At 41.6% G+C, this 12,769-nt stretch overlaps 1 protein-coding gene across 1 annotated transcript in view; it reads right to left on the bottom strand.

Moving 5' to 3' along the window:
• SH3GL2 (SH3 domain containing GRB2 like 2, endophilin A1) overlaps positions 1-4,360 on the bottom strand; it is a gene marked incomplete at both ends in the record, with an annotated part of 94,527 nt that extends 90,167 nt beyond the window's left edge. The window contains one exon of the mRNA XM_084278395.1: positions 4,253-4,360. Coding sequence (XP_084134521.1) covers positions 4,253-4,360 — 108 coding nt within the window. The remainder of the gene's footprint in view (positions 1-4,252) is intronic.
• Positions 4,361-12,769: the final 8,409 nt, after the last annotated feature.

Genomic DNA, 12,769 nt, shown 5'->3' with positions numbered 1-12,769 from the left:
CTTTTGTGAGAACTTTGGGAAAATGCAGCCAAACATCCCACATTTTAAAAAGAGATTGTGAATTTTGATAAACTCGTTCTTAATGTAGAAAAGTTACCTCTCCAGATAAATTCTCCTCATCTAAATCCTCTGCTCTACAAAGAAATTAAATATAAGGTCTTAAAAGAAACACAGATGTACAGGATGTCCCCATCTTTCCATTAGAAACCAGGAATTACACAGCACACCTCTGCAGCAAGACCAGCATGAGGCAAGACCATGCTCAACTCACTGGACTCTGCTTGCATAGGAGCAATGGCTCCCCTCAGTGATAAACAAAGACATATGTAAAGGCAATAGAACCCAGGATAAATAGGCACTTTTTCCTCAGGGCCACAGTTACTACAGCCATCCTTCTTGTTATACCAAGAGATCGGGAATTCACAGGGTTTCCTTGTGAGTTTGCAGCTGTTTTTTGTGTCACAGCTTTGACATATTGGTGAGACAGAAGTGATGCAAAACAGGGAGAGGAATTCACAGCAAAGCCTGCCCTGCCAGCGGGGATCCTTCAGTTACTAGGAACAGCTATTGCCCATCCGGGTGCACAGAAAAGGAGCGTTAAGGATCCTTTTATCAGAGTTCACAACAGAACACAGAAGTGCTTCCTCACTATCGTCCTGGACAGGCATAATCCAAACCTTGGAGAGGTTAACAACCCGTGCTTTTGCCTGACACCTAGTACCTTAGATGTGAAGATGATAGTCCTCAATGGCAATCCAGCAGCACTACCCAGAGCCAGAGATCACCATGAGGCACGATGCAGTTCAGGGGTCCGTGGCCTTAGTACTCCATGGCTCTTTAACAATCCTTATGTAGGTCTGTGCTTCAGAAGGCACAATCTAGTTCTTTAAAATGCAGTCGAGGCAAAGAAACCTGCTCTGCCACATCTGTTCTCTAGTACACCATTTCAAAAAATACAGTGTTCATAAATACGAATTCTTTTCTCTACGGATGATGTTACTTTTCTTCTTTTATCTCTCTATTTTTCTGCTTGCAAAGGAAGTTGGTAGTACTCAGCAACTTACTCAATTTAAAACCCAAGTTCATCCATTAGGTGAAAGAGAGCTTGTGAAAACAAGACTTTAAATATTCACATGACATAAGAAAGCCCTCCTGGACTTGGAATACTTCCTGCAGTTTTCACAAGCATTTGGCTTGTGAAAACATTTTAAATAGCGCAAATAAATGGAAAAAGATAAATGCTCAGCAACTACCAAATACCTTTTCCAGACTGCACATGCATTAGCATTTCAGTGCAGAGCAGGAGTTAACTATTTAAAAATAAACCTCATGGTCTTCCCCACTTACACACAATTTAGGCTGCAGAGGAGTCATGTAGCATGTGAACTGTACTCCTTTGGGATGAAAATTAAGCAGAAATTTCTCTTCGAGAATTCACCTGTCATGCTTCAGTCACCAGCAGGCATTCAGCCCACTGGAACAGAGTCCAGCCAGTCCAAAATCAAACTGTAAATAGATCATAAACCTCCACTGGGGAACAGTGCACCCTCTGCCCCCTTTTGTTCTACAAACCATGCTTTTTGCATTGTGTGACTTCGCAACATAGGCATAGCCTCAGAAGCTCAGGTCAGCCGCTACATCGCTCAAGCTGAACAAAAGCGAGAGGGAGGGGCATAGTCATGCACTCCTCAAAGACCTGGCACACATTTAAAACTGGAGCAGTTCCCCAAGGAGCTAAGTTGTAAGGAGACAAAATGGCTCACAGGAATTATTGCCAGGTCTGCACAATGGCTGTCATCTGTCTCCTGCTACGTGTTGTTTTCCCCTCAAAATGCTTAGGTCTTGTAATCACATGGTTATAAGAAAACATTAGCTTTTACTCTCAAAATAACTGAAAATTTAAACCCTGGGGTCAAGATAATTGTGAAAAGAAGAAAAACGACACAGCATTATTAATTTTTAAAGCATTTTGATCCTGTAATGTTTTGGTAATGTTTGGAATTATATGCTGCAAAACCACTTGATTAAAAAAAAACTTTAAAATGACCTCTTATCACTTAAAATTAATTCGCAAAATATTCAAAATCAGCAGAATTTAGTCAGGAGAATGTTTTCTTGCTGCTGAGTAAAGGCATGTATCAGTCTCCTGGTTTGGGCAGGGATAGAGTTAATTTTCTTACTAGCAGCTGGTATAATGCTGTGTTTGGGATTTAGGATGAGAACAATGTTGACAATACACTGATGCCAAGCAGTCAAGGACTTTCAGCTTCTCATACTGAGGACACCCAGTTTTCCCCCTTGGCACAGGCTAGGGAGGGCTGTGACAGGAAACAAACTTGCTGTAACTGTGCTTTGATTTTTTTTTTTTTTTTTTTTCCCCCCTCTCACTGATCCCTAAGCTTTTACGTCAGGTTTATCTATGACTGGATAGCACTGAGTTCCTATACCTTTCCCTCAAGACTTCCCCATAGCTTAGCACAAGGCAGACAGAAATGGCCAATGCCTCCTTCTTCACTGCACAGAAAGTGACCTTGAAGGCAAGCCCATGCAAGGAAATTTTGGCAACAACACTTCAAAACACGGTCCCTGGGAATATTAGGGAGTAAGCTGGCATTAGCTCATCCGTGCTTATTTACCCTGCTAAGTTTCAACATTGAACATCTATGACCACAAACCCAGTCACTCTCAGGGGCAACAGTGGAGACTTCAAGCCAGAAAACGGACAACCCTACCAACTGCTGACTTCTGCTAATGATAAGAGGCACAGTGTACTGTCCTACCAGGACTGCTTGTATGACGTTGCACTAAGAAAATAAACCCAAAAAACAACGAAAGAGTCATAATCTTCCTCACGTGCTTTTCTGTTATGTCGCCAGTATAGTGCTAATAAAATTCCTAAAGCACAGTGTGCGAAGTCAACACCCGGTCCCATTCTTCCCTCTTGCTGGCTCTCTGCTACCTGCTCCTCCACATGCTCACAAAAGCCCTAATATTCAAGTAGCCACTGGCTCAGCCGTCCACACAGTTATTACTCACATTCCTACTTTGGTCTTCATTCTTTAATCAAAAGTAAATTTGATACGCATGGCTTCTCCCCTAGATGCTTAATTTACCTTCCCAAATTTATTTTTATTGCAAGAAAATGAATATAGAATTTAAAAGAAATAAAATTCTCAGTAATAACATTTTACACAGGTTTAAAAGAAGTATCTGGAGGAAACCAGGGAAACAAAAAGGTACAGCAGTGAATATGTTAAGTCCTTGTAGATGAAGAGGTTTCCCCGGACAGAAGTGTAGTTAATCTGCAAACACAAATGAGAAAAATATGGAACTAGATTAGCCTGTTTTACTACAGCTTCCTTAAATTTTCAGATCTCTCTTGCTCCAGTGTGCAAGAAGACACACCCTCCCTACATCAGATTTATCGAGAAGCAAGACAAACTGAGACAATCTCAACTTGAATCATGAAAAGCCACACATCTGTACAGCTAATAAACCTGTTACTGTGTTCTGTCTTGGTACCAGGTACTTTCAGGCACTGTCAGCACATCAGACCCAGTACAGACATGACAACATTGCAAAGAGCCCCAGCAATACGGTAACACAGAGCTCACCTCCTGCCCAGGAGAGTTTTGAACTTTGCTGAACTGTTTAAATGAGTCAGTAATTTGAATCAGGCACTTTGCTGATCAAAAACCCTCAGCAGAACCTTGGCAGCCAACGCTCAGGAAACTGTCAACGTGCAAAAATGTAAAAGACTTTGCCAGGCTGCTCAGGGCAGCAAACTCTCCCTAGGGCACGGAAACAAGCACCTGAGCCACGGAGAGCTTATTTTCCTGTGACTGTCCAGCAGGTTTTTTCTTAAAAGACTGTCCCTAAATCAGAGCAGTAGAGAAATATTTCCTTTTCCTTATGTTTTCTTCCCATGAGACAGGAAATCTGCTACAGATAGGGGTTATCATCTTTGAAACAACATTAGCTTTTCCACTCCTTAGTAACATTTAATTCCATGTATACTGAGAGACACCATTAAATCCACGCTGACCTCTTCAAATTGCTGGTGTTACCTAGGGTGTACGTGTTTTGGAAGCGCTGGTCATCTTTTCTCCCAGGCTGGACAATACCACAGTCTCAAGACCAGGAACTGAGGATCCTGGATACAGTAGGCTAGTGAAGCAGGAAATACCAAATGCCGGTTTCATTCACTAACACCTGACACTTCTGCCTCTAGTCAAGACTTATCCATACATACCTGAGTATAGAATTTTCCTCTGCTCAGTTTCCAAGGATTTTTGTTGAGGACCCTCTTTGGTCTTTCACCCTTGTTGATCTTCCTTTCAGTTATCCTACTCTCATCCATCTTTACAGTTAAATAACAAACTGAATATTCTCCAGAGAACACCAAAAGCCCTATAGTCTATTTCAAGCAACACAGCTTTTTTAGCCATCAAAATATAGCAATTCTGAATTGTGCAAATCCAGACCTTTCAGGAGTGATGTTAAAAAACAAAGGTCCCATATCACACTGACTTATTTTGAATTAAAGCCCTGTAAAAGAAAGAAAAGAAGTTATGTATCTTTCGGTATCGGGTATTTGTGGCTCTCGCTTTATTAAGAGAATCCCATTCCTACAATGCACTAGCATGTACCTTTTTTTGTAGCAGTTTACATAGGTCAAACAAACCAGAAAAAAAAAAAAAAACCCTGACAGAGAAAACTACATTTTTCTGCACAAAAAGCTCCATATTATTTATCTAAGTTTGCCTCTGCTTTCAGTAATTAAGTCTTCCTCTGCTCCAAAAACTCACATTTTGCCTGTTTATACTTAAAATAGGCCAGATGTATGGCATATTATGCATACTGCCTGCAACAGCCGTAATCCACTTTCTGACAGTGATGGATCTGACTTATATATGGTAAAAGCACTTTTTATGGAAAAAGGTGATTTCCCCACCAGCCTTAGAGCAATATGGATATATTTTAGACCATAAATAATAGAGGTACCTTAAGATCCAGCCATCCTTCCTGAGAGACAAACTTCCATCTGCTAATGTGAGCAGAAGGCTATGTGGATGATGGAGTCTAACCAGTAAACCACACACATGTGGTTATTGTGTATGTCAAGGCATAGTTTCACATTCAAATGTTTTGGTTTCTGTTGCAGTCCTGTGAGGCTGTGCTGCTGACATGGTTTTTGTAAGCCGCAGTTAGTTTTCTGCCAGCCTCAAGGTGTAAACTTCAGGCAATTCAAGGCCACGGTTGTGGTCAAGAGATATAGCACCTGTGTGAATCACATATAGGAGAAAACAACCTAGAAGCAGCTGCATTTAACCACCTGAGAAGGGAGTGAGAAGATGTAACGAGCTGTGCAGACACCAAGGCCGGGAAAGGGCGGGGGAGGAGGTGGCCCAGGTGCCGGAGAGAAAGATGCCCCTGCAGTCCGTGGAGAAACCCATGGTAGAGCGGGTGTCCCCCCCACAGCCCATGGAAAAGGCCAAGACCCCACCTGTAGCATGGAGGGGCTCCATGCTGGATGGAGCAGGTGGAGACAGAGAAGATGCTGTGACCCTACGTTGGAATAAGCCCCACTTGCAGCCATGAGGAGAATCAGAGACACAGAGATGAGAGAGAGAGATTTGTGCCAGAACAGGTTTTCTGCGGGGAGGCTTGGAATCCCATGCAGGACTGGGACTGAGAGACATTGTGATTTATTGCTGCTCGCCATAGCAGTGACCCATGTCAGGGCAGCTGATGAAGAGATAAAGCCCTGTGGGAAAGGACTCACGTTGGAAAAGTTCATGGAGGACTGTCTCCTGTGGGTGAGACCCCACGGTGCAGCAGGGGGAGGGTGCGGAATGAATGTGCCCCTCCACCCTGGCTGGCCAGGAAGGAAACCAACTTGCAAGGGACTGACTGAAGTCCCCATCTCCCAGTCCCTGCCCCCCTGTGCTGCGACCGGGGGGAGAAGAAGGGAGTGAAATCATGACTAGAGTGAAGTCTGAAAAGAACGGAGCGGGGGGGGAGGTTAGAGGTGTTTAAAGATCTGAAAGAGGAAAACAGCTCATGAAGAAGTAACCGAGAACCCCATTTTCCCCAGTCCCTGCTCCCCTGTGCTGCAAGCAGGGGGAAGAAGGGAGCAAGATCATGGCTAAAGTCTGATAAGAAGGGAGTGGTGGGGGGAAAGTGTTTTAAGATCTGGTTGCGTTTGTTTTAAGATTTGCTCGCGCTCCCAACTCTGGTTTCACTGTTCTTTGTAGCATAGTGTAATAAATTAGTTAGTTCTCTTTCTTCACTCTGTGTTGAGTGTTTTGCCCATGTCATCGATGACAGGATGAGCTCTCCCTGTCCTTATTTTGACTCCTGAGGCTCTTAAAATATATTTTCTCCCCTGTCCACCTAAGAAGGGGAGTAATAGACTGACTTTGGTGGGCATCTGGCCTCCAGACAGGGATAAACCACCACAGTTTCTCAACCTTCCTTATGCCCTAGCTCTGTTTCAGACATTCTTTTTTCCTAACAGAAGAAAACAAAATAAAAACTAAAACAAAAATTCCATCTGTTCCTAGACAACACAAGAAATGGGATGAGGGAACCAACAGAAGATTCATTTAGGACATTTTCCTAAGTACTGATGCCTCCTTTCATTTCAACTAGAGCAAGACCCAAGTTTAACTAACTGTGCTTCAATGCCAAAGATAGCATTCATAGAGAACACCATTTCAGCTGGTGAATAAGTTGAGAAAAATACACTAACTGGTCATCGCTAATGCCTTGGTCGGTTCTACGAAAACACTCTCATCGCAGTGGAAGGATAGGGCTTAGTCTGCTGTCCTCAGAGTCTTTTCCAAAGAAAATCAATTAAGTTGAAAAGCTTTTCTTCTATTGGCTGAAAAAAAAAATACATCCTTTGTAGACTTACATTTGTAAAACTGGAATGCTTCAAATTCGGTCCTTGGATTATAGTGCCATGACTTTCCAAGACAGACAAGTTCTAAGTGACTCATCTGGAAAGACAAATACTATTTTTTATACTTATACCTTATGATTATTAATGAGTTTGCTGCATCTAGATTGATCTTTTAGGCACATACTTTGATTTCCAGTGCTCAAGGATACTTTAAGATGAAAAATAAATTGTGTTACTGTGCAACATTAACTGAATTCCTTAACACAAAGGTAAAAAACCAAGCAAGCCTTATAGAAAAACGTTTTGGTAAATTGTTTTCACATTTGAAGACCTTTTCCAGACAGTAAGAACTGGAATTTAGATAATCAAACAAGTAATGATTGATAGATAGAAAGATAGATAGATACATACATAGACAGACAGACATTGGAAGACAGATAATACAAATGATTCAAAACCCAAACTGAAATCCACATAAAGATGGAAAAGGAGGATGTAAACATTTTCACAGTATGAAGTGCTTTTCTGTCATCTGAGTCGGGGAAAAAAACATGGGAAAGAGAGTATTTTTCCCTATTTTAGAACTTCTGCTTACAAGGGATTCAGTACAGCATCCCTATTTGACAAAGGGATTACAAACCCAAGAACATATGACCAAAACACAGCCCAGAGGAAATCACATCCATATGAGATGCCTGCTGTTTTTCTGACAATGCACCCAGCTCGTGGCACCTATCTATTCTGAAACAGACGTGTATTCACTTCACCAGACCTCTCGTGGTGACAGGCCCACAGCAGAACCAGTGGTGGGATTTCTTCTTTCAGGAGACCCTCTGGCAGCACACCAAGCCACTTCTACAGGCTGCCACTAGCAAGGTTATACTGCTGCTGCCTCATCAGCACCTTTCCTGCGATCAAATAACCTACCTTGTTTGGTGGGAGAATGATGATGAGGAAGGAAGGTGAGAGCAAACTGTGGCCCCTTGCTGTGACTCATGTGATGCTGCATCAACCACGTCAGCTCTATTTCAGTCTACATAATAGGAATTTTTTTTTAAATGCTATTTAGTTATATAGATATGGCCACCATCATGGGCACACAAGCATCATCACCATTGCATACCCTTGAATCATTTTGTCCAGTTCAGCCACAGTGGTTCCTATCCACAGACAAGTTGAAATTATGCTGAACTTCAAACAGCCATCTCTTATTTTTTTGCTTTCTCCCATGCAAGTTTAAGATACTCCATAAAAGGGAAGCTTGTGAAAAACATTAACAGAGTAAATATGAGTTTCCATCCTTTTTCTCCCCCTCGGGAGAAAATAAGTTATTTTAATTCCTGCCACTTCTATGACAGGTTGGATGGATTTTTGTGACATGTGCTATAACCTCGGGTTTAAAAAAAGCTACTATTTTGTCTCCAATATTAAGTGAAGGATTCAATAAGCACTGGAGGCTGGCTAATTCTGCTGTGTCAAAGATCATCATGGTTATACCACGCTGTAGCTCACTTTTCTTTTGCCTGTATGTCTCCATATATTTAAGAGGGGATCAGCACTGCTGTTGTCCACCAAGGAGCACTAAGTGAGAATCAAATAAGGACCAGAGTCACAGAAGCTGCGAGAAAGCAGCACTAAGCAAGACTTTTTGGTCCCAGGAGAAAAGGTGGTGGGAAGAATGCTCTGGCTGCCATTGGGAGTACCACAGAATTTCACTGAGAAGAGGGCCATGGGCGTGCTTCATCAGGCCCACCTTCACTTCCCACCAAATGATGTCCATTCACGACTTCTGAGATATAGTCACACAGTGGCAACAGCTCCTCCTGGCCTGCAAAGCGGATTTTCAACTCCCTCCCACCTGTTGAGCTTTTAAAAGTCAAAGACTTCGCTGGCATATTGCTAGATCATGACAAGTGGTGTTCAATCCTCCACAACAAATACGTAAGGCCACCCCAGCACATCCCTCACATTTGCACTTAGCATTTGCACAGTATCCTCTGCTTCGGTTAAACCTGTTTGTGCTGCTTCAGCACTTTTATTAAGCACGATGTCAGTCAGTATGCTAGTCATGAGGGCACATTTAAATCTTAAAGACACTGTTTTGCATGAATGACTAAGTGCAGCCAGTTCTTCACTGCTGTGTAATACTTCAAGTGAAGATGAAAGTCGAGATATAAAACCAGAATCTGATGCAGACTGTGTTTTGAGCCACAGATACTTTGCCTCCACAGATCACCAGGAGAAAAACTGCGGATGGGTGTCTGTCAGTGTTCCAGCTTTATATATACATACATAGGTAAAAATGGAAACTGCATCTATCAGGTGGAAGGATACTGCAATGACAGTTGCTTGAGAAATCCTCCCCAAAAACCAAGTCATTATATTTTTTTTCATACACAAAGCAGCAAATCTTTCAATTAGATTTAGAAACAAGGTTAGAAAGTGGAGCAGACTGTTTTAAGCCATCAACAACTCATAAGGGTTACACAGTATCCAATCAAAGGGCAATTTAGATTAAGGTCAATTTTTCACCCTTTCAATTATGTGGTATCAATAAAAGGACACATGGGAATGATGCCAAATGTGAATACTGTGTCTGGCAATCAAGCTAGAGTGCACAAGCAGAAGGAATTTCCCTACCTGCTGTGGAAATAATCCCTTCCACAGCTAAGTAAGTATTTTTTCTAAAAATAGTCTTTATTCCCAGATCAAAAATTTGGTCCTGGATCTCAAAATGTACCATTCCACACTGATAGAAACCAGCGGACTGTTGGCAGTACATGGCTCTTGGAGAGATGTTTCTAACAGACAGCTTGGGCACTACGGTCAGAAACACATCACTGTGCAAACGGCTTTTCCTCCTCCTGCTCACAAGCTTCCACACCTCAGGAGGAGGGAGCTCTTTTAGTGAAACATAAGCAACACACAGTACAACAGCCACGCTAGGAAAAACACAGCCTCTCCACCTTCACAGGCCAGACCACATACATACCTTTACATACATGGGACCCAACCAGAATTTGGTGGGTAAGGCTGAAAGAAAACATGGAAGGAGATAGGCAGACCAAGTGTGACACCAGCTTCAATCAGTCAGCTGGGAAAGACAGATGAGGTGCTTTCACTGGACAAGCCTAGGAGACAAGCACTGCAGGGCAGCCAGGAACGGATTACGAACACGGGGCTTGACAGGGATTAGGGAAGTACAATTATCAACACATCACTCACCACATCTCTATCAGTATGGAAGGAACGGTAGCAATTGGGTAGTTGCAGTTTTGAGTTTAACAGGTGTGGAAATGTGTATAAAGGAGGATTGTTTCACCCATTATGGTAAAAAACATTTTAGACACTTCTGGCCAAAGAATTTCAAAAACACTGAGCTAGACAAACCCCAATATAAAAATCATTTGACAGGGAGACTGATTTCCATCACAATCCTTTTCCCACTGATTCTAATGGAACTGCTGACAAGTTTATGTCAATGCACACACATTGAGAACATTTACTGGACCCTCGCTAATAAGTAGACTTTCTTCCAGGATACTTTCAAAACAGATTATCAGAATGCTCTTTTTTCCCAAATGAACCAGTGTAGACAGATTTAAATCAATGCAGAGTGAAGCTCACAGGATTTTGTGCTATATGGGTAAGAGCATAGCAAAGCAGGAGTCTCATTTGCTTCTAACTAAACACTAATGTCAGTCTCTTAGTACCCACTTCACAGGCTGCTTTGTTAAAGAAGAAAGCATGGTACTTTCCATCTAAAAGTCAGGGCATATAACAAGCTGCTGGCAACTATGAGTAGAGTGGAAGTCAGTTCTTCAACTGTTTCTTTTAGTAATAAACCTGTTTCTCTAGAAAACTGTATAAACTGATACCTCCTATCTTGGTTTTAAGATAAATTACATCATGATTTATCATAAAAGCACAATACAGTGATAGAAAATACAGGTCTTTAAGTACAAATCGCTACATTCAGACTGCTATTTAAATGTCAGTCACATTTATCCAGCGGCTCCCAGGGGACCGCGGATGTAATCATTCACAGCTTTTTTGTTCATTTCTTTGCCTATGAAATTATTACTTTCTGAAAGCTTAGTTTTGACTGTGCCTCACATGAGCCATATTATGCAATGAATGCAGTCATGTGGAAACAAAGCTCATGCTATTTTAAAACAACTCTGTTCAGATGCCCCAGACTGTCAAATCTGCATCACCCAAAACAATGCTGGTGGTTTTAAAACTGTACACAAACCTGTAGGAAGCAATAATCTCTCACAGCACTAATGCCAGAAGAGTTTGCACACCCTAATAAAAAAGGACCATTTGGTGAACAGCACTTAGTTGTCAATTTCTGGAAAAAAAAACCTCTTTGAGCAATCTTCTCAGCTCCAGGATGTCTAAAGAGATTTGCAGCAGCACAGTCAACATTCAAACGGGGTTATTTCTCCTTCTTAGGTGCCCTGTTGGTAGTAGCAGTCAATGAATAACCTAACCTGTTCCACCGTTGTCAATCTAACATCTTGTAGTTCTGCATCAATGTCCTAAATTCCACACCCACCTTCCATTTACATACTGAGGAGTATTTCTTCTAAACTCTGTGATGCTGCACAGAGGTAAAAAAACATTAATGTTTTCATGAAAGTCAAAAGTGGGGAACACTCCATCCATTCTAGAAGGAGCAAAGCTTCCCCCGCTTTTTAATGACTCACTGCTGTTGCAGTTGGTGCACTGGATTAGATAGGCATTAAGTTCTTCAGCATGGCTCCTAGTAAAAGAACAGAATGCCAGTACTTCGTGCAGGTTGGCATTCTACAAGTCAAAAAATGGAAAAGAAAAAAACCCAACCTGAATGAAAACAAAATGCTTACCTTGTATGAAACAATCAAGACATAGAAGTCACATAATTTTAAGTTGTGCTACAGAAAGTAGACTTCTGAAGAAAAACTTTTTTATAACATTTAAACTGTCACAAATCTTTATGCTTCTAACTGGAACTGAATTTTGTATTAACAGTATTGTACACTCTTAAAGTCTCTGCATGAGGGGTACTAATGTTACAACAAGAATCATAACATTAAGGACAGAAAGCAAGCAAGCCAGACACTTCAAGACCTCATAATGCTAAACTGCATCACAGGACACAGCAACCTGAGAAATAACTTCAAATTGTTCCAGGTATGATTTGGGACTCTATTATAACAGCACATCATACACCAGTTTTTACATGAATAAAAAGCAAAGAAATAAATCAGGATTTTTCAAACTTCTCAGTTTTTTCGTCCTATCTGAGAAGCTTTATTCATACCAGCAATGTCAATCCACATTTCACCTTAAGATTAATCCATAGTCAAAAGGATTACTCCCTAGACTAAGGTCAGCACGACTAAGTCCTGGATTTCTCACTCATACTGAAAACAAGCCAATAAACAGATCAGTCTTGGAACCTACTTGTGAGTCATTCTCATACACGAATGTGTCTTCATAGCACTCACACAAGCAATCTGTGAAAGTCAAGGCTGAGCCCAAAACTCTCTGTGTAATCTGGTGTCAGGTTGCTGAATTTGGCATCAGAAACTTAGTATTTTGGTTCCTGCTAGCTAAAACTCTTCCTTCCTTCTAAATGACCGCATTGCTGACAGTCAGAGTGTCATCTGAAGGACAGAACCGCACTCACAGACCCTTCACACCATGCTCCCTCCAAAGATACTTGCCTCTGCTGCTGCTGCAGAGGCACATTCATTAGTTTACAATAATGGAGAGCTGAGACTTCTATTATTAAATGCAAAGTTAGCTTGCCTGCATCTTAGATGTGGATGACACAGACACTGTAATTTTTATTTTCAGTACCAGTAGTCAGTG

The sequence above is a fragment of the Gallinula chloropus genome (genome assembly GCF_964237585.1).
Source record: "Gallinula chloropus genome assembly, chromosome: Z".
NCBI lineage: Eukaryota > Metazoa > Chordata > Aves > Gruiformes > Rallidae > Gallinula > Gallinula chloropus.
This window is presented reverse-complemented; position numbering and strand designations above follow the sequence as displayed.